The 23442-nt window shown below is 46.7% G+C and overlaps 2 protein-coding genes across 2 annotated transcripts; one reads left to right on the top strand and one right to left on the bottom strand.

The window, feature by feature from the left end:
- The first annotated feature begins 10 nt into the window (after positions 1 to 10).
- CDPF1 (cysteine rich DPF motif domain containing 1) lies at positions 11 to 13735 on the top strand. Its single transcript, XM_040439167.1, has 4 exons — positions 11 to 66; positions 3797 to 3909; positions 5203 to 5314; positions 13583 to 13735. The coding sequence occupies exons 2-4, from the start codon at positions 3797 to 3799 to the stop codon at positions 13697 to 13699; spliced, it is 342 nt and encodes a 113-aa protein (XP_040295101.1). The 5' UTR covers positions 11 to 66; the 3' UTR covers positions 13700 to 13735.
- Positions 13736 to 14254: 519 nt separating this feature from the next.
- YARS2 (tyrosyl-tRNA synthetase 2) lies at positions 14255 to 22765 on the bottom strand. Its single transcript, XM_040439166.1, has 5 exons — positions 21989 to 22765; positions 20810 to 20977; positions 15055 to 15210; positions 14621 to 14791; positions 14255 to 14434 (listed from the first exon to the last, which is right to left on the bottom strand). The coding sequence occupies exons 1-5, from the start codon at positions 22726 to 22728 to the stop codon at positions 14275 to 14277; spliced, it is 1395 nt and encodes a 464-aa protein (XP_040295100.1). The 5' UTR covers positions 22729 to 22765; the 3' UTR covers positions 14255 to 14274.
- Positions 22766 to 23442: the final 677 nt, after the last annotated feature.

Raw genomic sequence — 23442 nt, 5'->3', positions numbered from 1 at the left:
CTGAGCTGCACTAAAGCCCTCCCCCACAGTAGGAGGAGCTGTGGGTCCAGGAAGCATCAGGAGCGGGTAGGCCAAAGCAGAAGAGCGCTGATGTGTAACTGTATGGAGATGAGGAATGGATTTGTTTACTTTGCATGCCCAGATGTAGCAGAGCGGAATTTGTTGCATTGTTTGTGTCTCAGGAACGACTCACTCTGGTAACAGGGCGGCAGTGTTACGGCAATCCTAGGCAATTGATAAGCACACGCTGATAGCACAATGGTGTTATGCCAAATTCAGCTCTGCTACATCCACTGTATATGTCCTTTGTACTCCTGTGTACAGGAGAATCAGTATGGGTGTATCAGCCGCTGTATGCCAGAAAACTGGGGTCAAAAAGTACATTTTAGAGTTTGGTGCTACTTTTCCAAAAAGTGTGTAGTGTGTATTGGGAAGTAGGCATTGCAAGGGTGGCCATAGGCAGCTTGGTACGTGGGTTGGGTGGTCCTCCGTCCGGTGCAGGGCCTGGATGGACCCTAGGGGTGTCCTCCTTTTCTGAGGCTCCACACTGAGCTGCAGCCACAAACTGACTGACTCAGGAGTCTCTCACCCTAGTCCGGGGATCACTCCAGCTGTTGTGAAACTACAATTCCCAGCATGCTCCATTCATTTCTATGTAAGTTCTTAGAAGAGCAGAGCAAGTATGCATGCTGGGAGTTGTAGTTTCACAACAGCTGGAGAGCCTCAGGTCCCTAACATAAGCTATTCACTCTCTGCTGAGCCGATCCAGCCGTGAGTGAAGAGCGGGATGTCACTCTAGTGACTAACGGAAGGTGAGAGAAGCAAGCCGGGCCCGCGTGCAGCTCACCTAAAGGGGTATTCCCATCTCAGACAATGGGGACATATCGCTAGGATATGCCCCCATTGTCTGATAGGTCCGGGTCCCACCGCTGAGACCCCCACCTATATCGAGAACAGAGCGGGGAGAGCTGTGGCTTGAAGACCCCAGATTTCCTGGGGTCCGTCCACCACGAAGCGTTGCTCCCATAGAAGTGAATAGGAGCGTACCGCGACGGAAATAGCCAAGCCAGCGCTGGGCTATTTTCGGCGGCCCCATAGAAATAAATGGAGTGTGCATGCGCAGTGCGCCCTCTTCACTTGCGGTGCCCCGTTCTCGATATAGGTGCGGGTCTCAGCGGTGGGACCCGCACCTATTAGACAATGGGGGCATATCCTAGCGATATGTCCCCATTGTCTGAGATGGGACAACCCCTTTAAGGTCTTGGGAAGACAGGATGGTTTGAAGATGTATGACGGGTGGTTGTGGTTGTCGTTCTGCCCCTCCCATCTTTTCTCTTGCCAACACCATTAGGCATCATGCACACGGCCATATTTTTGGTCTGTGTCTGATCCACATTTTTTGCAGATCGCAAATGGGGCCATTCATTTCTATGGGTCCGTTAAAAAAAAACAAAAAACTGTCAGCACCCAGATGTCATCCGTGTGCTGTCCACACCTTGCCGCAAATGATAAAACCGTTCCTATTCTTGTTAGTTTTGTGGCTGAGAATAGGCTTTTTGACAGTGGGTCCCGTGAAACCTGCAGAATTCACATGGACCGCATCCATATTTGCTGATCTGCCATTTGCGGACAGCAGAAGGCCTTACTGTGAGAGGGGCATGGCTCAGTGAGTAAAGTGATGATGTCGTTTCTCATCATGTGAATTCCATTTGGTTTGTGAGCCGTAAATGCAGGTGAAGCCTTTGTCTACATATTTTCTCAAGGTTGTTTTGGGACTGACTTGCTGCGGACCTGGGCACTGGCGCTCCAGGGTCCGGGGTGATGGCAGATGAACAACACGTAAGCAGTGACAATTATGGAGCTCATGCGCAGACTACGTTCCACTAAGGAATGAAGCTTATTGTTTAATCTGCATAAGGCCTCATGCACAGTCCGTAGCAGGTCCGTGTCCGTATTGCGGGTCTGGGATATACGGGCACCGGCCGTGTGCTCTCCGTATCACGGATGCGGACCCATTCACTTGAATGGGTCCACAATCCGGAAGCACTACGTAGTGCTGTAGAATGCATGCACTACTTTTTTGCGGTGTGGACCATGGGATGCAGATCGCGGACCCCAATCAAGTCAATAGGTCCGTGTGCGCAGACAGTTGGGCACATGGCCTGTGCTCGTGCATTGCAGACCGCAATTTGCAGTGTTTTCCTGATCGAAACTGACTGCTTTCGCTGAAAAAGCTGCGCAGCTGATGTGTCGCTGTCAGATGATGTTCACTCACATGGTGATGTATGTACCTTCGTTCCGGATGTAGTCAGGACTCCAGCTGAAGTGTTGATTTAATTGTTAGTGACGAGCGAACTGAGCTTTGGATGTTACATCCGAAGTCGCTTCGTTCATAACTTCAAATTAAGGGCTCATGCACACGACCGTTGTTGTTTTGCTGTCCGTTTTTCACAGATCCCTTGTTCCGTATCGGAGTTGTTGTTTTTTTTTTTCTGATTTAAGTCCTCTTCCGGTCCATTATTCCACAAAACATATTCGTATGGTTTCCATACGCAATCCGTTTTTTGCGGATCGGAAACGTAAACAGTAACTTATTAATCACCAAACACATGAGCAATATGTGCTGGGCATAGCATTTTTACAGTATGGAGTCGCAAAATACGGATGACATACAGATGTGTTCAGTGTGCGTTCCGTATTTTTTGCGGACCCATTGACTCGAATGGGGCCTCGGACCGTGATTTGCGGACAATAATAGGACATGCACTACTTTTTTGCGGAACGTAAATACCGAAACGGAATGCACACAGAGTACCCTCAGTTGTTTTTGCGGACCCATTGAAGTGAATGGTTCCGCATACGGTCCGCAAAAAACCCGCAACGGAAGCTGAAAGAAAATACGTTCGTGTGCATGAGCCCTAATACTGTATGGAGATTCGTCTCCATGCAGTATTAAAACGTATGGGCTCCGATGAGCCAAAGTTAGTTATTCGCAAAGTCGCACGTGACTTCATTGAATAACTTCGGTAATTGATTTTTAAAGTGGAAAACCACTTTAAAACTTGAAACCAAACTCCGCTTCGGTTCTGAGGTACCAGTCGGACCGGTTTCAAGTTTTAAAGTTTGTACAAGAATTTTCTTTACTTTTTTGCGCCAGTTTTCTGGTATACAGGGGATGATAAATGTCCCCCATAGCCTCCACTGAATGTTATGAGAGCTGTGGAAAAAGTACAGTGATCACAAGACCTCCGCAGTGGACAGCATCTAGTTCCTGCTTGCTGTACTGGTAAAGTTGTCACTTAGGGTCCTTTCACACGTCCGCAAGTGTTTTGCGGTCCCCAAATCCATGAGCATTTTGCGGGCAGCACATGGCCGGCACTATAATAGAAATGACTTTTCTTGTCCGTGGCTGCGGACAATAGGACATGTTCTATTTTTTTGCGGGGCCGCTGAACGGAAGTGCGGATTGCATCTTTTGCGGCCTCATTGAAAATGAATAGGTCTGAACCCGTTCCGCAAAGCGGACCCAATATGCGGACATGTGAATGGACCCTAACTGGTCCTCACCAGTGCCTACATGCAGTACCTGGTAACCTCAGTGGCAAAGAATCCATCCCCTATATGTGTGGTAGATGGAGTGCCCTGTATAGGCAGTGGTTGGTGCATGTCCAGTCCTGGTGCCCCCAGTCACAGATACAGCGCTCCATCCTGTATAGACCATCAAACATATTCTTTCCACGCTTAGTTTTAATATACTATGTAGAGATACTGTAACTGATGTGTTTCATATCCACAGATGGACCTTGATGAATCCCAAAGTCCCAAAGGGATATTTGAATGTCAGCTCTGCAAGTTATCCGTCCCGTATACGTACTTCGGCCAGAAACCACCAAATACACAATCCATTATGTAAGTAAAGGTGATAAAGCATGTCTTACCTGGAGATCTGCTGATGACAGATCTTATTATGGGTTTCTTTTTTTGAATTCTAATTACGGATTGCATGACTATCTCGGACCGCTGATTATGCTTTGTTTCTGAATACACAGACATCCAAATAGATCAATACTGTATACGGTAGTTAAATTGTTGATGTGTTATGAAAACCATTATGTACTCAATACACAGATCCATCGACAATAACTTGCTGATGGTTTCCAAAAGATTTTTTCACTACTAAAAATGAACAGAGAAATACGTGACCGCAGCAAACGGATAAAGGCCTCATGCACATGACTGTATTTTTGGTCCCCATGTGATGCTATTTTTTTGTGGATCGATACGGACTTACTCATTTCCGTGGGAAAATAGGCATTTGTAACATAGTGCGTGTTTTGCGGATCAGTGACGGATACAGTCGTGTGCATGAGGCCATAGTGGAATTATATACGAGCAATTATACATTTTGAAATTTCAATGTCATATTGTTGATCACTTTAGGGTATGCCGTTTGAGTAGTGCACTCTATTAAAGAGGGCGCCTATCTTATTAGAGCCCTGATTGTACCCTACATGTGATCAGCTCTTTGGTGAAGCATGCTGGGCATAGTAGTACTTTGGTCCAATACTACAGACCGGATATATTTGGAGCTCACTTGTAACTACCTAATACTAATAAAAGAAAACAGACTCTGCATTAGAATGAATTGAGAGAACTGGTTGCAAGGCTTGAGCTGTTTTAAACGTGCTGTCTGAGTTCACTACCCTTAGGGTCCATTCACACATCTGTTCCGCACTTCCGTTCCATGGCCCCGCAAAAAAGATAGATATATTTGTCCATTTACGGACAAGAAAAGGCATTTCTATTATGGAAAAGGATGTCCCATCCGCAAATGCAGAACGCACACGGCCTGTATCCATGTTTTGTGGATCTGCAAAAACGGATATGGTCATGTGAATGAGCCCTTAGAATTATCAAATACACTTTTAAAGAATACTACTAAAGTGGGGTCCCTGGATAGGGAACCTTTCCCCTATTAGCTGTGGCTACAAAGAGTGACTATCACTCTGGGGGACCAGTCATTGCTTTAAATGGGAATGGTGTAATGCTTCTTTTCCCCTTTGGGAGTGCTGCAGGAATATTGAACACTTATAGCTAGGTAACCACATAGATTACAGGGGGTCTCAGTATCATCATATTCTATTCATGTGCAATGAGTGAACAAATAAGAAATATAATCCCTGATTTCCCATTTCGTTATAGCCTCTTGGAAGAATGCTTCATAATGAGGGATCCTTTTGTTCCGGACAAAGAGAAGTTCTTAATTCTTGGCTCTCCATGCAGCCTGTGTAAGCAGGTGGTCTGTGTTGGCACGGTAAATAATCCATGTTTTGTACAGCTATGCACTGGGCCTATACCCCATTATAAGCCAGGATAAAGTGTACTATAGCAATTTTATATATGCATCATGTAGTCAAGAAGAGATGCCTTTACATCTCCTGCCAAAAACTTCAGTGTCCCAACAGAAATTTTTTTATTTTCCATTCACCTTTATCTTAGATCCATATATACTACATTCAGAAAGTCTAAATACCCTTTTACTTTTTTTTTTTTTTAATGTTGAAGTCGCTCCCCCCCACATCGATCTGCAGTCCATATCTCATAATGAAAAAGTGAAAACAGAATTTTAGAAATCTTTGGTAATTTATTAAAAAGGAAAAGCAAAAATTTCACATGGACATAAGTATTCAGACCCTTTGCTATGATACTTGAAATTTAGCTCTAGGTGCCTCCCATTTCTCCTGATCATCTTTGAGATGTTTCTACACCTTGATTAGAGTCCACATGGGCAGGGCCGGTGCTATAATAAGGCAGACCAAGCGGCTGCCTTACGGCGCAGAAACGGGGGGCGGAAAAAAATGTAACTTTTTTTTAAAATACGCTTCATTTTTCGCCCCTGGGTCTTAGGGGGCGAATACTAATGAAGCACTTCCATTTTGGAAGCACTTCATTAGTACCGGATGACCGGGAAGCGGTGAAGGATCTGTACTCACCGCTTCCTGGTCCTCCGCTCGGCTGTCTGCTGTAAAGGGCTGCGCACCATGTGACCTCACTGTGCGCAGCCTTCACAGCTGACAGCCGAGAACCGGGAAGAAGAGAGAGAGAACGCTGGTGGTGAGGAGCGGCGGCGTCCAGGAGCAGGAGAGGTAAGTTATTTTTTTTTATTTGCGCTGATGGCTGACATGGGGGGGCATGATTGATGGCTGACATGGGGGGCTGATGGCTGACATGGGGGGCTGATCTGAGGTCTGATTAACATTGGGGGTCTGATTGCTGGTCTGACCTGAGGTGCAATGGAAAATATTTTTTTCATATTATCCTGCTCTAAAAACTCCTCTAAAAAGGTGCGTCTTATGGGCCGGTGCGTCTTAGAGGGCAAAAAATACGGTCCTCAAACCAGCGATTGTCTGAAGCAGAGAGAAGATACCAGAACCACACAGAGGAGAAGCCAGCTGCTGCAGACGGGACCAGGGCCAGGTGAGCTGCGAGGGGGGGGCGCCAAAATGTAGCTTCGCTTGTGTTGGCAAAAATCCTTGCACCAGCCCTGCACATGGGGTAAATTTAGCTGGACATGATTTGGAAAGTCTCATAGCTGACAATTAGGGATGAGCGAATCGACTTCGGATGAAACATCCGAAGTCGATTCGCATAAAACGTTGTTCTAATACTGTATGGAGCAGGAGCCCCGTACAGTATTAGACTGTATTGGCTCCGATGAGCCAGTTATTGCCACTTGGAACCAAACCCGAGTTGTTTTTTTACAGTACAGTCTCACAAGACTTCACAAAGCAATAACTTCGGCTCCTCAGAGCCAATACACTAATACTGTACGGAGCAGGATATTAGAGCGAAGTTTTATGCGAATCGACTTTGATTGTTTCATCTGAAGTTGATTCGCTCATCCCTACTGACAATGCATATCAGAGCAAAACCCAAGCCAGAAGGAGGGAAGTACTGCCTGTAGAGCTCAGAGACAGCATTGTGTGGAGGCACAGATCTGGAGATGTGTGCAAAAAATATTTTGTGTTGCACTGAAAGTTCCCAAGTGCACAGTGGCCTCCATAAGAAATTCGGAACAACCAGCACTCTTCCTAGAGCTGGCCATCCCACCAAATTAAGTATTTGGGGGAGAAGTGCCTTGGTAATGGAGGTGACCAAGAACTAATTCCAAAGATCCTGTGTGCAGGTGGGAGAAACTTCTAGGTCAGCCATCACTGCAGCATTCCACCAATCTGGACTTTATGGGACAGTGGTCAGAAAGAAGCATCTCCTCAGTTATTAAAAAAAAAAAAAAGATATTTTGGGGGGGGGGGGGGGAAATTAACTTTTTGCCCTCAATTCTAAGCGTCATGTCTGGAGGAAACCAGGCACTGCCCTATACCATCTCTAAAGTGAAGCGTGGTGGCAGCATCATGGTGTGGGGGTGTATTTTAGCAGCTGGGACAGGGAGACTGTTAGGCCCCCTGCAGACGAGCGAGTATTCCGCGCGGGTGCAATGTGTGATGTGAGCGCATTGCGCCCGCACGGAATCCGGACCCGTTCATTTCAATGGGGCTGTGTACATGTGCATTGGTTTTCACGCATCACTTGTGCGTTGCATGAAAATCGCAGCATGTTCTATATTCAGAGATTTTCACGCAACGCAGGCCCCATAGAAGTGAATGAAGCTGCGTGAAAATCGCATCCAAAAGCAAGTGCGTATGCGATGCGTTTTTCACGGATGGTTGCTAAGAGATGTTTGTATACATTCAGTTTTATCACACGCGTGGAAAACACATAAAAACGCATTGCACCTGCACGATAAAAACTGACCGCTATTGCAGGCAAAACTGAATGACTTTGCCTACAAAATCGCACATTTTTCACTGAATGCATTCACAACACATCCGGACACGCTCGTCTGCAAGGGGCCTTGGGGTTGAGCAGGGCCGGATTAAGAGCATCATGGGCCTGGTGCTGAGGATTTTGCTGGGCCTTTTTATGGAACTGCACTCAGTGTCTTAATTACATATATATTTTATCGATACCATTAAAGTATTTTGTTCCTGCAACTACCCCTTCATTTGGCGTCTATCTTGGCAACATGTAGGGGGACCACGGGAGGGGGACCCTGAGGGTGGGGCACCCTCAGGGCACTATAGTGTCAGGAAAACCACTTTGTTTTCCTGACACTATAGTGATCATTTAACATGACTATGAAGATTACTGTTTTCTAGCTGCTGTGGACTGTGGACAACAGCAGCTAGAAACAGTAATTTTCATAGAGCTGTGTTATGATTTATGGACACAGCACTCAGCATGCTTAGCCAGTCAGATAGAAGGCTGGCTAAGCATGCTGAGAGCTGTGTCTAAATAACATAACACATTAAAGGGATTCTGTCACCAGGTTTGACCCCTGTCAGCTAAAAATATGCTGATGTTCAGGGCGTCTTCACGATTCCTAATGTGGGCTTATAAATGTCATCTGTGGGCTTATTTAGCTAAAAAACAGCTTTTACTAACCTGTCAGTCAAACAAATAAGGTGCCCAAGGGGATGTTAATGAATGCAAGGTGTCGGCCGCACCCGCCGCCGTTCGTGCCCAGCGCCGCCTTTCCAGACTTCTGCGCCGCCTCCTAATCCTCTGTGCCGCCTCTCGCTCTCCCTCCCTCCCCCCTCCTCCTGTAGTAAGATCTCGCGCATACAGGGGTTGAGCGAAGTGCCGGCGCATGCGCACTTCGCTGTAAGAAGCCAAATGGAGAAGTCTGCACGGGCGCATCAGGTAGAGCCCTGTGTGCAAGCGCGAGATCTTACAGCAGAAGGAGGGGGGAAGGAGGGAGAGCGAGAGGCGGCACAGAGGATTAGGAGGCGGCGCAGAAGTCCGGAAAGGCGGCGCTGGGCACGAACGGCGGCGGGTGCGGCCGGCACCTTGCATCCATTAACATCCCCTTGGGCACCTTATTTGTTTGACTGACAGGTTAGTAATAGCTGTTTTTTAGCTGACATTTATAAGCCCACATTAGGAATCGTGAAGACGCCCTGAACATCAGCATATGTTTAGCTGACAGGGGTGAAACCTGGTGACAGAATCCCTTTAAAGAAATTACTGTTTCTAGCTGCTGTGGACTGGCAGCTAGAAACAGTAATTTCTTTAATGTGTTATGTTATTTAGACTGAGCTCTCAGCATGCTTAGCCAGTCAGTAATTTTCATAGTGCTGTTATGATTTATGGACACAGCTCTCAGCATGCTTAGCCAGCCTTCTATCTGGCTGTGCTTCTTGAGAGTCACAGTCCACAGGCTCAGAAACAGCCAGATAGAAGGCTGGCTAAGCATGCTGAGAGCTGTGTCCATAAATCATAACAGCACTATGATTGCCCTCCCTTCCAACTGGATGAGTTTATCTGATACCTGCCCTGCTCCAGAAGCTCCTGCTGTCTCGCGGGCTGGTGTGGCTGAGCGATGTGGGCCGTGTGCTGGTCGAAACAGGTTGTACACAGCGCAGCGTGCAGGAGGGATAACCGCGGGCACATTGAGGTCATATCCGGCGGGCCGCAGCATTACAAGAACAGCACCAGCTGCTCTGACGTCCTGCCGCCGGATATCCTGTGACGTATATCTGGCGGCAGGACGTCAGAGCAGCTGGTGCTACTCCTGTAATGCCGCGGCCCGCCGGATATGACCTCAGTGCGCCCGCGGTTATCCCTCCTGCACGCTGCGCTGTGTACAATAGTGATGGGAAGTTCGGATCTTTCAGATGAATCGGTTCATGAATCGGATCTTCGGTTCACTTGCTGAGTCACTGACTGCTGAGCTGACTCGCAAGTGAACCGAAGACTCTAGGTGCCGGTGCGCATGCGCAGATGCTATCCATTCGATTCACTTGCTGCTGCTGACTCAGTCGGCTCTTCAGCTCTCTAAGGCTACTTTCACACTAGCGTTCGGAGCGAGTCCGTCTGATGTTTCATCAGACGGATTCGCTCCTATAATGCAGACGTTTGCATCCGTTCAGAACGGATCCGTCTGCATTATAACTTAGAAAAATTTCTAAGTGTGAAAGTAGCCTGAACGGATCCGTCCAGACTTTACATTGAAAGTCAATGGGGGACGGATCCGTTTGAAGATTGAGCCATATAGTGTCATCTTCAAACGGATCCGTCCCCATTGACTTACATTGTAAGTGTGGACGGATCCGCTCGCCTCCGCACGGCCAGGCGGACACCCGAACGCTGCAAGCAGCGTTCAGGTGTCCTCTTGCTGAGCGGAGCGGAGGCTGAACGCTGCCAGACTGATGCATTCTGAGCGGATCCGCATCCACTCAGAATGCATTAGGGCAGTACGGATGCGTTCGGGGCCGCTTGTGAGCCCCTTCAAACGGAGCTCACAAGCGGAGCCCCGAACGCTAGTGTGAAAGTAGCCTAACCTGTTCTAGACTCTGACTCACGGCTCTTTTAACTCAAAGAATCGAATGAGTCACTAACTAATCGGATCTTTAGATTCTTTTAACCTGAGATTCATTTCTATTCTTAGACTCCCTGTACAGAGGACTCAGAGCTGCTAGTGCTTGCCTTAGCTCTGATTGGTTGGTGGGCAGGGAGGGGAGGGGCTGGCAGAAGCAGCTTCCACTCTAGGATCATATTACGCTCCTCCCGAGTCCCTCCCTCAGGCTCCCTGCTGCCAGCGTGAGGTGAGCGTCTCTGCATTGTCTGTGCGCTGTGTGACTGAGCTGTGTACAACAGAGGACTTTTAGCGCGGGCCACTCCCGACGGCCTTTTGGCTGGCGGATGGGCCTATTTTATGGTAGGGGCCTGGAGCTGTAGCTCCATCAGCCCCTACGTTAATCCGGCCCTGGGGTTGAGGAAAAGTTGAATGGTGCAAAGTACAGATATTCTTAATGAAAACCTGATCCAGTGTGTTCTGGACCTCAGACTGATAGGGAAATAATTTTTTCATTTTATTTTAGCACAAGGTGCAACATAAATTGTGACAAAAATGAAAGGGTCTGAAGACTTTCCGAATGCACTGTATTTCTCGCCAGGACGTGTAAAGGTATAATCACATGCTGCAGTTTTGTCGCTGAAATTTCTGCAACTGAAAATCTTTTGCTTATATTTGGGGTTGTACAATCCCTATTTACATCAATGGGACAGTGGCAGAAATTTCAGCAACAAATCTGCTGCATGTGACTATGCCCTAACAGATGTATCAATAGCAGCTTGTTGATGGTTTCCAAATAGCAACAGGATTTTTTTTTTTGTATTCTACACTTCTAAGGAAAGATGTCCCAGAAATAGGATCCACTATTCTTTACAAGAATGATATGGATGTACTGCTCTGCGTACGTACACTGCATTGTCAGAGATATTAGGGCTCTTTCACACTTGCGTTCTTGTCTTCCGGCATAGAGTTCCGTCGTCGGGGCTCTATGCCGGAAGAATCCTGATCAGGATTATCCCCATGCATTCTGAATGGAGTGAAATCCGTTCAGGATGCATCAGGATGTCTTCAGGATGTCACTTGCGTTTTTCCGGATCCGGAGTGTAATTCCGGCAAGTGGAGTACATGCCGGATCCGGACAACGCAAGTGTGAAAGAGCCCTTAGTCAGGAAGGTTTCCTGAAGTATGACATATGTAATCCATTGACTACAATTGCATAACATTTTGTGTATGTATGTGTGTGTATATATATATATATATATATATATATATATATATAGAAAAAAATTGGACTGCACTCCAGACGGTTTCTTCAGTAAAACAACAGGTAGTGTTTATTCACTCATGTGGTAGCAGCAAAAAAGCGACGTTTCGGCACAACATGAGCCCTTTTCAAGCTTGAAAAAGGCTCATGTTGAGCCGAAACGTCATGATTTTTTTAAAGAATTTATGTGTCTTGCACTGCTGAACATAAGTATTTGAACACCTGAGAAAATCAGTGTTAATATTTGGTACAGAAGCCTTTGCAATTACAGAGGTCAAATGTTTCCTGTAGTTCTTGACCAGGTTTGGCCCACTCCTCCACACAGATCTCCTCTAGATCTGTCAGGTTTCAGGGCTGCCGCTGATCAACACTGAGTTTCAGCTCCCTCCAAAGATGGTCTATTGGATTCAGGTCTGGAGACTGGCTAGGCCACTCCAGAACCTTGATATGCTTCTTACGGAGCCACTCCTTGGTTATCCTGTCTATGTGCTTCGGATCGTTGTCATGTTGGAAGACCCAGCAGCCATGACCCATCTTCAATGCTCTGACTGAGGGAAGGAGGTTGTTGCTCAAAATCTCACAATAAATGGCCCCATTTATTCTCTCCTTAATACAGTCCAGTCGTCCTGTCCTCTTAACAGAAAAGCACCCCCAAAGCATAATGTTACCACCCTGATGCTTCACTGTAGGGATGGTGTTCTTGGGATGCAACTCATCCTTCTTTTTCCTCCAAACACAGTGAGTGAGTGAGTGAAGTTTAGACCAAAAAGTTCTACTTTGGTCTCATCTGACCACATGACTTTCTCCCCTGCCTCCTCTAGATCATCCAGATGGTCATTGGCAAACTTCAGATGGGCCTGAACATGTGATGACTTGAGCAGGGGAACCTTCCGTGCAATGCATGATTTGAAACCATGACGGCGTAGTGTTCTACAGTGACCTTTGAAACTGTGGTCCCAGCTCTCTTCATGTCATTGACCAGCTCCTCCCTTGTAGTTCTGGGCTGATTCCTCACCTTTCTTATCATCAGTAATACCCCTCAAGGTGAGATCTTGCATGGAGCCCCAGTCCAAGGGAGACTCACAGTCGTCTTTAGCCTCTTCCATTTTCTAACAATTGCTCCAACAGTTGATCTATTTTCACCAAGCTGCTTGGCAATTGCCCCGTAGCCCTTTCCAGCCTTATGGAGGTCCACAATTTTGTCTCTGGTGTCTTTTGACAGCTCTTTGGTCTTGCCCATGGTAGTAGTTGGCGTCTCGTGACTGTGGGGTGGACAGGGGTCTTTAAAGAGCTCAGACAGGTGCTACTAAGTTAGATTAATGAGTGGAGTAGAGGTGGACTTTTTAAAGGCACAGTAACAGGTCTTTGAGAGACAGAATTCTTGCTGTTTCTCAGGTGTTTAAATACTTATGTTCAGCAGTGCAAGACAAATCAATTCTTTAGAAAAATCATACAATGTGATTTTCTGATTTTTTTAATATTTTTTATTCTGTCTCTCAGAGTGGGAATGCACCTGCAATTTCAGACCCCTCCATGATTTCTAAGTGGGAGAAATCGCAGGGTGTTCAAATACTTCTGTTCCTGACTGTATATATTCTACGTGGTAATTCATTTTTTATGGTCATCCATTGTATAGGAGAGTGCAGTCTGCTGGGCTTTCCTATACAGTAGAATAAAATGCTGATGCGTAACACCCAGAGCACCCACTTTTTGGCCTTTATAGAATGGAGCCCTATGGAAATGTTTGGTGTGTATAATATATATATACATATATACACACACACCTGGAGCTTTTCCTGGCATATATGCCAAAACATAGCCAATATAGCTGTGTGATGGAACCTAATACTGACCCTTCGGTGGTCTTTAAGTAATCTGATGCAGTCTCTTCTGTTCATTATTAGGAATGCAGCCTCTTCTACTCCAAGAGATTCTGTCTCCCCTGCGTCACCAAGAACAAGGACGCGTTTCCAACTGAGATTCAGCAGGACTTGGATAAAAGAAAGGCCCAAGCTAAATGATCTTTGGACATTTGGGAATAGCACAGCCTCCGACTGAACAAGAGGATTAAATATTGCTGTGCACCTTTCAGTATGAAGGTCTAGGCGAAAAGAGAACTTACCTTTATCTACAGGATCGGACAACGCCAGATTCTGCAGTGTCTTACACAAGAAGCTTAAAGGAACACTCCAGATAAAATGCACACAATCCATGTGCGAGGAGATGGAGCATAATGTTTTCTGAATCTGTCTCATGACTTAATAGATATCATTTCTTACACCAGTTCCTCATACTCTACGTTGTCTAAAGGGAAAATCCGAATCCGACAATGTTTAGGATAGAATACTAAGTAAGTTTATCTGAAGAAACATTTAAAGGGGTCCTCCAGCTGACGGAAAAAAGCCAGAGCTGCAAGGTGACTAACCTATACATACACTTAAAGGTACAGCATCATTTAGATGTTGGGGAAGGGAAAGAAGTGGAGAAATGATGTATTGTCCAACTGATACAGTTATTTAATAAAATGCAGCACGAGCCATTTACAGAACTTCTCACTCAGTGAGAGTAATGACCATCGAGAGTCGGGTGGCCGTCCTCACAGGTGCAGCCACTTCACAATGTAGACGTTCTTCTTTCCAACCTTGATGAGGGAAAGTCCATTGCTGAGGATGTGCTGGCCGACTACGAGGACCTCGTCCGGGTTTGTAACTCTCATGTGGTTGAAGCTTACTCCCCCATTGCTTAATATGTCAAAGCTGAAAGGCAAAAGTCCAACATTTAGTGTCGTCTCAACCATTAGAAATCCAATAGAAGTTGTCACCCAGCTTTCTATCGTCCATGATAGGGAGCAGGGGGGCTTGGCTTTGATTCCTTTGCAGCCTTACAAAATAATGCAAATAGGGGGAATCGTCTGTTCGACATGTAGTCACTGAAATACCTACCCACGGGCACCCTCTGGGATGGCAGATGCTTTCAAACAGGCGTCAAGCACCCTAGTGCCAGGTTCCAGAAATAGTTCAGTGAAAGGGGCTTCCTGGAAGAGTTCCTGTAGCTCCTGATCAGACATGGCAGCCAGGGCATCAATGCTGCTATGATACAGGGCCTGAGTGCACCTAGTGGAGAAGGACACACATTACAGCCAAAAACAACAACTCTGCTATCCCCCAAAGTCCTGGTACACTGCATCCTCTGTAAAACTGTGTCACCTTCCCCGAAGACATAGTATACCTCTCTCAGTGATCTGCAACCTGTGGCCCTTCATGCCATGCTTTATGCCAGTTTGCAGGTCACTGCAGAAGAGTAATAGAACTCGGCATGGAAAGGATAATGCCTCCTTATAGGAGGGTAGGATCCACAGATCAGGCTAGCACCTTACCTCTTTGCAGACTCCAGTCCTTCCTTGCCGTGGACGAGCTTTGTGACCTCTGCTGCCAGTCTCTTCTGGGGTATCCGTTTCTCAGGCTCCTTGGCGTGTTGCTCCATGATGTGCTCAATCTCCGGGAGGGGGAGGAAAGTGAAAAGTTTTAGGAACCTTTATGGGTAAAAAAAAAAAAGGGTGACATAAGGTTCAGAGGCTTCTATCTCTTAACATGTTACCATCCATCCATACAGCATTTAGGATTTCACATCTGTATACTAAGGCTCTGTTCACACCTGATGTCATCTTGAGTTACAGTCCATATTATAAACCAGGGATGCCCAACCTGCGGCCCTCCAGCTGTTTCAAAACTACAACTCCCAGCATGCTTGACAGCCTACAGCTATTAGGGCATGCTGGGAGTGGTAGTTTTCCAACAGCTGGAGGGCCACAGGTTGGGCATCCCTGTTATAGACCATTTATACTGAAGCAATGCATTCTGGGAGAATCAGGTTCTTTCTACATCAGATTGGCCAATTAAACATTACTTACCATTATGCTCTGCAGCAAAGTATGCATTGTACATGCAGTAAACTGCAGGCAGTAGTGCAATGGGAGGCTGTGACATGAGCACTAAGAAAACAAATGGCTTGTGTATACAACATGATTAGGCTGAAATCACACATGCAGTTTTTGATGCAGCGTTTTTTTTTTTTTTTTTTGTAGAAGTCTTTTCTTAATGTTTACCACGACTTTTGACTTTTGACTTTTGAGAAATGTGCGATTCCAGCCTTCTGGTAATGCCACACGGGCTAAACTTCTACAGCAAAAGCCGCACTCGATCCGCGCGGTTACATGTGCATTTGCCGCAGATTGCATCCTGTGCATTGGAAAGCGTGAAACCTGCAATGGAAATCCACAGCTTAGGCTACTTTCACGCTTGCGTTGTTGAGATCCGGCAAAGGATCTCAATACTGGGGGTGGGGAGGGGGTCCTCATGCATTCTGGATAGAAAGAGAAGCTGCGGTTTTGCGTCTGGTCATAAAAAGGTCACCCATTTACTTTCAATGTAATTAGTAACGGATCCGTTTTTTCCGGTTTGGAACGGATGCATCCTGATGTGCAAAATCAAAACAGATCCATTTAATTCCAGTATCGAGATCCTCTGCCAGATCTCAATACCAGAATTAACAACACAAGTGTGAAAGTAGCCTTAGGCCTCATGCACGTGGCCGTTCCGTGCAGCGGGCCGGACCCATTCAACTTGAATGTGTTCGTGGTCTGTCCGCACGTCATATTTATTTGCGGTGCAGAACAACGGAAAGAAACAGTTCCGCATCTCCGGAATTGCGCACCCATTCAAGTGAATGGGTCCGCATCCGTGATGCATGGTGCACATGGCCGGCGGCCATGGATTGCCGACCCGCCGTTTGTGTGCCGCAATATGGCCACGGCCGCCCGCATGAGGTCTTAAACTGACATGCTGCAGATTTAGGGCTCCTCCGTACATAAGGGGATTGCTGTAGATTCTCCATTCGGATTTGCAAACGGAAAATCTGTATCAGATTACGGGAGTGGCAAAGTGGATGCAATCTGTAGAAAGGCCATCCACATGCTGTGTACATTGCAGATGTCGATCTCGGTTTCACATCTTCCCCATTGACATCTATCTGGATTCAGCATCACGGCGACACAGATGGAAAATCAACCCCATGTTCCGTGTTGAATACACATGATTTCAGGTACATTTGTCTCTATGGATTTCCTTTGAACAGTGGATTTGATGCAGAAATAAATCCACAGTAATCTTCACCGCAGGTTGGTTTAGGCTGCAGATTCTTTTCCTAAAATTTCATCCACCTTGCTGGTCCTGCAAGCAGATCCGCAATGTATCCTCTACATGTGAACAAACCCTAAGGCCACTTTCACACAGTCAGTATTCTGCAGCATTTGGAAACCAAAACCAGTAATAGTTCCAGAACATGGAAGAAGTGGAAATCTTTCCATTATACTTTTCCTCTGCCGGTTCCTCTCCTGGTTTTGGCTTACAAATGAGGACTATTTGAAAGAGGCCTAAGGGTCTGTTCACACAGTGTCCATTCCACGTTGTAATTCTGGTGTGGATTCCATGCCAAAACTTTGACCTAAGAGTGCACCAAGAATGGACATGTCCCTCATGGAGCGGTGTAAAGACAAACGCCACTGGAACCTGGAGCTCATGGTTTAGCTCCATTTCATGGGGCTAAACCACAAGAGGGTCCACAGTATTCTAAAGTGAAAATCTGTAGTGTGAACAGGCCCTAAGAGCGAATTCTGGAACAGCAAACAAAAAAATAAGTTTCATTCAACTGAATGGAGTTGTTTAGGTGACAAGAACATGGATTTCTGCCAGCACATTTAAAGGGGTTCTGGATAGATCATCAGCATCTGATCGGCGGGGGTCCGACACCTGGGACCCCCGCCGATTAGGGGGTCCCGGGTGTCGTACCCCCACCAGATGCTGATGATCTATCTAGATCAGGGGTGCACAACCTTTTTTGGTCTGAGGGCCGCATTGTCACATTGCTCTATTTCAAGGGGCCGCAATGTACACAGGCCGATGTAAAATGACTGGGGGGGAATGATCGCTATAACAGTCATTCCTCCTTCATTTAGTTACATTGACTATGAGTAGCACATCCCTGATCACACAGAGATGTGCGGCACGATTATACCGCCAGTTATCATGATTGAGTGTCCCTATGAAGACGTATTTCCAGTAATTGACCTGAATATCTCGCTGCTGGCCCTAGAAAAATACTAACAGTGGCCCCGTTTTGTAGTCGGGTATAAATTGATGGAAGTCCGGGCCAGCAATACCATATTGTGGCACATTATACCGTCCCACAATTCATCACACAATACTGCCCCCATGAGCACAAAATACATCCACAAAAACTCTCACTGGCTGGCCGTGAGGAGGGCCCAGGCAGCCCCCTGGGAAGTTTCCCTGTGAGATCTATGGCTAATCCACCCTGGCTTAAAGGGATTTCCCAGTAAAAATGAATTTTTAACAAGTTCTTGCAGCATGGCCCCTGAAACCGAAGAGTTATACTTACCTGCTCCCAACGCTGATTACACCTGTCAGTGCATGGCCATGGTCACATGTACCTCTGCAGCCAATCACTGGCTTCAGCGGTGATGTGGACACAAGCAGCGTGTCACTGCTGCAGCCAGTCATTGACTGGAGCGGTGTATGTGACCATGGTCATGCACGGACAGGTGTAAAAGTGCAAGAACCGGAAGATGGAGGCAGCGGGGGCAGGGCGGAATGGAGCAGGTAAGTATGCATCTTCTGGTTCAGGGGCCACACTGCAGGAACTTGTTCATAAATAAGTGATTTTCCTCACTGCAGAGGCTGTGTTCCCTGGTTATTACCGCCTCCTGCCAGTTACAGGCGCCCTGCAATAACCAGTAAGCACTTTCTCTTTCTAGTGGGGAAAGCGCTTATTGGTTAACACTTTAATAACCAGGCCTGAAAAGACACTGTGTTTTTGGGCACCTGGTGGTTCGAACGGTTTCACATGAATGGGGCGATAATGGCAACGGTTCAGGTTGGTGTGGGTGTTTTTTCTTTTAATGTATTTTATAAATTTTTTATCTTTTTTAACTTAATTTTTTATATATTTCTGCTACAAATAATATCCCCCAAGAGGTCATAAAAAGACCTTTGGGGGACATTGACACTTTTTGTGAATTTTTCACTCTTTCCTTTTTATTTATTAGTTTTATTTGTATTTTAATAATATTTTATTGTATTTTTTTTTTTTATAATTGGTTTATTATATTATTTAAATATATTTTTGCCACATATCATCTCCCCCAAGAGGTCATAAAAAGACTGTTGGGGGACAATGAACACTACTATTTTGCACTTTTAATTTTTTTTCTTTTAATTGTATTTTATTATTTATTCTAAATTATTTTTTTTTTCTAATATATATATATATATATATATATATATATATATATATATATATATATATATATATATATATACACACACACACACACACCACATAATGACAAAGGATCATAAAAAGACTGTTAGGGGGCAGTGAACACTCTTTTACTTAGCAACTTTTCCTTTTATTTGTATTTTCTATTTTTTTGCCACATCATATTTTTATTTTATTTTATTTGTGATTTATTATATTTAAAAAAAAAATTTCCACATAATTTTTCCCTAAGAGGTCACTGAAAGACCTTTGGGGACACAGACTTTTTTTCCCACTATTTCCACTGTAACTGGAGCATCCAAAGGAGCCCCAGTTACAGGGGAAACCAGCCTGCGGTGGGGGCATTGTACACAGGCATACCTGATCAGGTCTCCTAACCCTGCAGCTCTGCGCTCCTCTGCCCCCAAGCTGGGTCCACACTACATAGCGCTCACCTGTGTGAGGAGAAGGCAGAAGCTGATAAATGCTTCTGCCTTTTCCTCGGCTTCCCCGCTGTCACTGACAGCCGACGACCTGTCCTGCTCCTGCTACAGTGCAGGGGCAGGAGCTGTAATGATCCATCGTGCGGCGCTGCGGGCAGAAACACAGCCGATTTATGATCAGCTGTGTTTCTGTCCAGGAGGACGGGGGCCGCAAATCTTGGCTCTGGGGGGCGCATGCGGACCGCAGGTTGTGCAACCCTGATCTAGATCATCAGTTTAAAAAAACTGCAGAACCCCTTTAAATGTATGGGAGAGTAGCAAAAATTTTGGCATAGAAACATAGAATGTGTCGGCAGATAAGAACCATTTGGCCCATCTAGTCTGCCCAATATACTGAATCCTATGAATAGTCCCTGGCCTTATCTTATATGAAGGATGGCCTTATGCCTATCCCATGCATGCTTAAACTCCTTCACTGTATTTGCAGCTACCACTTCTGCAGGAAGGCTATTCCATGCATCCACTACTCTCTCAGTAAAGTAATACTTCCTTATATTACTTTTAAACCTTTGCCCCTCTAATTTAAAACTGTGTCCTCTTGTGGTAGTTTTTCTTCTTTTAAATATTCTCTCCTCCTTTACCGAGTTGATTCCCTTTATGTATTTAAAAGTTTCTATCATATCCCCTCTGTCTCTTCTTTCTTCCAAGCTATACATATTAAGGTCCTTTAACCTTTCCTGGTAAGTTTTATCCTGCAATCCATGTACTAGTTTAGTAGCTCTTCTCTGAACTCTCTCTAGAGTATCTATATCCTTCTGGAGATATGGCCTCCAGTACTGCGCACAATACTCCAAGTGAGGTCTCACCAGTGTTCTGTACAGCGGCATAAGCACTTCACTCTTTCTACTGCTTATACCTCTCCCTATACATCCAAGCATTCTGCTGGCATTTCGTGCTGCTCTATTACATTGTCTTACCACCTTTAAGTCTTCTGAAATAATTACTCCTAAATCCCTTTCCTCAGATACTGAGGTCAGGACTGTGTCAAATATTGGCAACAAATCTGCTGTGTGAATTCTCCCTTTCAAGTTAACCCCCGATCTTCACAGGTTGGAAAAAGCTAAATTAAAAAAAAAGAAGTGCCTGTAGGTGCCCCTGCCCACTAGGCCTGAGATCGGCAGAGGTGATACAGTAGGCACCCAAGTATCACTTGGCGGGAAGTGCACTTGTATTGCACTCTGAATAAGCTCATGTATAAGGAGTTTTTGTAGTACTAGCCATTAGGACCTAATCATGGCATTTTGGCTCAGAGGGATGGGCACTTCTCCTGGCAGTAAATACCGCATGCATTACCTCTCCACGTTGCTGTCTTGCTGCCGTACAAAGTATTGGTAAAATTCAAACGGCGACGTCCGGTCCCTGTTCAGCCACACAGAATTCCCGGCTGACTTCCCCAGCTTATCGCCGGTGGTGCTTGTAATGAGTGGCAGCAAGATCCCGAACACGTCTTCTCCTGTTGTTCTGTGCAGAAACGAGACAGAAGCCAGCGGTCACTTATTGAATGTACAACTCCCAACATGTTCTGGCTGCGGCTTCTCAGAAATCAGAGAGCTGGCCTGTCCAATGCCTCCAGCTCAGTCAGGAGCCATCTACAACACAGGAGCGCAGTCCTATACGGTTTACTACTATGGTCGAGCAAATTTGTGCGCTAATAGCGGTATTATCTTTGATTATGGGTTGTTCCATCTGGGGCATTTAAGGCATATCGCTAGGACATGCCATAAATGTCTGGTAGGAGGAGGTCCCATCTTTATGATCCGCTCCCATCTCAAGAAGAGGGCCCCGAAGTAAATGAAGTGCACCGTGTATATGCAGCATCCTCTCTATTCACTGCTATGGGATTTACGAAAATACCCCATTCAGGGGAAGTCCCGAAGCGGTGAATGGAGGCATGGCTGCGCACAAGGGGCTTGCTCTCAAATTCACTTCAGTGCCCTTTGATGGTAATGAGACCCCACAATGCACTGTTCTCTACTCAGGACAACCCTGTGCCATAAAGGAGTTGAGGATTCTCACCGAGGACTGGGTGCAACCATATATTATGTGGTGAGCAACAGATATCACTGGGTGCCTTCTTCAAGGAAGGGGTTAACAGCGCATTAATGGGGGCACCGTACGGCCATATATTATGTGGTGAGCAACAGATATCACTGGGTGCCCTCTCAAAGGAAGGGGTTAACAGCGGATTAATGGGGGCACCGTACGGCCATATATTATGTGGTGAGCAACAGATATCACTGGGTGCCTTCTTCAAGGAAGGGGTTAACAGCGCATTACTGGGGGCACCGTACAACCATATATTATGGGACGAGCAGCAGATTTCACTGGCCGCCCTCTCAAAGGAAGGGGTTAACAGCAGATCGCTGGGGGCGCCAGACCTATGATGGGCATCTCGGTATATGGGCAGCTGCCTAGACACCCGGTCCCCGCCCTAGGGCTCCTATGCCACGTTGGGAACTACACACTACCCACCTCTGAATGAAGTCGTGGCCGGACATGAGGTTGCCCAGTTGGTCGGTGCCCCCCAGCTGGATCTTGCAGCCATGCTTCTGCTTCAGGTAGTAGAAGTCATAGGCCTGGAAGACCTGGTAGGTGAACTCGGTCAGGCTCATGCCCTCTGGGGAGCTGAGGCGGCTCTGCACGCTGTGTCTGCTCAGCAGGGTGCCCATCCTGAAGTGTCTGCCCACTGATGCCAGGAACTCCACGGCCGAGCGCTGCCGGTACCAGGCGGCATTGTCCAGCACAGTCACCCGTCCCCCGGGCCGCCCCCCACTGGCCAGCACCTCATGGTTAGCGAAGATCCGGTGCAGCGAGTCCCGGATCCCGAGCACGTTCTCCTCCACCCGCTCCGGGCTCAGCGGCTCCCGCTCCTGGTTACGCCCGCTGGGATCCCCAATCTGAGCAGTGGCCCCTCCGACCACGGCGATCACGTGGTGCCCCGCCCGGTGGAAATGCAGGAGACCCAGCACGGCCAGAAGATTCCCCACATGCAGCGAGTCCGCCGTGGGGTCAAAGCCGCAGTAAACGGTCTGGGGGCCGGAGGACAGGAGCTCCGAGAGCTGGACCCTGGCGGTCTCAGCCGGGAACACGTCCTTAAAGAGACCCCGGCGTGTCCCGGACACTAACGGTTCTATCGAGCTGGATAGGCAGCGGTTGAGAGGCCGGTGTAACCGGGAGATTGACCGGAGAGCGTGTATCATGGGCGCCGCCATTTTGTCTGAACGCGGTGGCTGCTGGGATACGAGTCAGCTGACTCCTAGAGATGGCAGTGTCAAGAGGGAGCTGCGACATTTAAAGGCACAGCAACAACAACAACAACATCTTCAAAACTTGTTCTCTTCTTTCCAATATATCCTCAGATCCTGCTAACTTGAAAATTAGTAAAGTATTCTATATATTTCCTCAGATGCATCCACTTTGTCTTCTCATCCTGGTACACCCCATTGCCAATAAAGTGTCACATATAACCAATGCCAGCAGACTGCCCCCCATAAACCATCGTGCCAGTGCATTGCCATGGAACTCTGGCTTCCTGCAGTAGCCACTAGGGGGAGCTCACAAAATACACTGTCTATACAGGGCAAATGAAACAAATACATATGGAGCAAGTTCCCCCTAGTGGGGGCTGCAGCAAGCATTCACTTGTGGTGCACTAATGGGGACAAGGCAAATGACTGCCATAATATTACTGTACATCAGTGACGTACATAGAGAAGTAAGGGCCCCATGGCAAGGATGACACCAGGCTCCCCACACAGGACAGAAGGGTTTCTGCCTAAACCCTTTTCAATGACACTTGAGCCATTTTTCCACTGCTTCATTTGCTAAAAGTTGTTCCTTTAGAGGGTAGAGTCCTGACCAAGTTTTCACCTCCAGTAGAAGAGGGGATGATCCCAACTAAGACTGCCCCCCCCCCCCCTCTTGCC

This window comes from Bufo bufo, chromosome 1 (genome assembly GCF_905171765.1).
Source record: "Bufo bufo chromosome 1, aBufBuf1.1, whole genome shotgun sequence".
In the NCBI taxonomy this organism is placed as follows: Eukaryota; Metazoa; Chordata; class Amphibia; order Anura; family Bufonidae; genus Bufo; species Bufo bufo.
This window is presented reverse-complemented; position numbering and strand designations above follow the sequence as displayed.

What these genes read in the sequence shown, in the direction of transcription:
- CDPF1 (XM_040439167.1), top strand. Translation starts at nt 3,797, where the DNA reads ATGGACCTTGATGAATCCCAAAGTCCCAAAGGGATATTTGAATGTCAG. An exon ending in CCAAATACACAATCCATTAT is followed by an intron (nt 3,910 to 5,202) that starts GTAAGTAAAGGT and finishes ATTTCGTTATAG; the next exon opens with CCTCTTGGAAGAATGCTTCA. An exon ending in AGGTGGTCTGTGTTGGCACG is followed by an intron (nt 5,315 to 13,582) that starts GTAAATAATCCA and finishes GTTCATTATTAG; the next exon opens with GAATGCAGCCTCTTCTACTC.
- YARS2 (XM_040439166.1), bottom strand. Translation starts at nt 22,728, where the DNA reads ATGGCGGCGCCCATGATACACGCTCTCCGGTCAATCTCCCGGTTACAC. An exon ending in CAAGACAGCAACGTGGAGAG is followed by an intron (nt 15,211 to 20,809) that starts GTAATGCATGCG and finishes TTACCCATAAAG; the next exon opens with GTTCCTAAAACTTTTCACTT. An exon ending in ATCCCAGAGGGTGCCCGTGG is followed by an intron (nt 14,435 to 14,620) that starts GTAGGTATTTCA and finishes TTTGCCTTTCAG; the next exon opens with CTTTGACATATTAAGCAATG.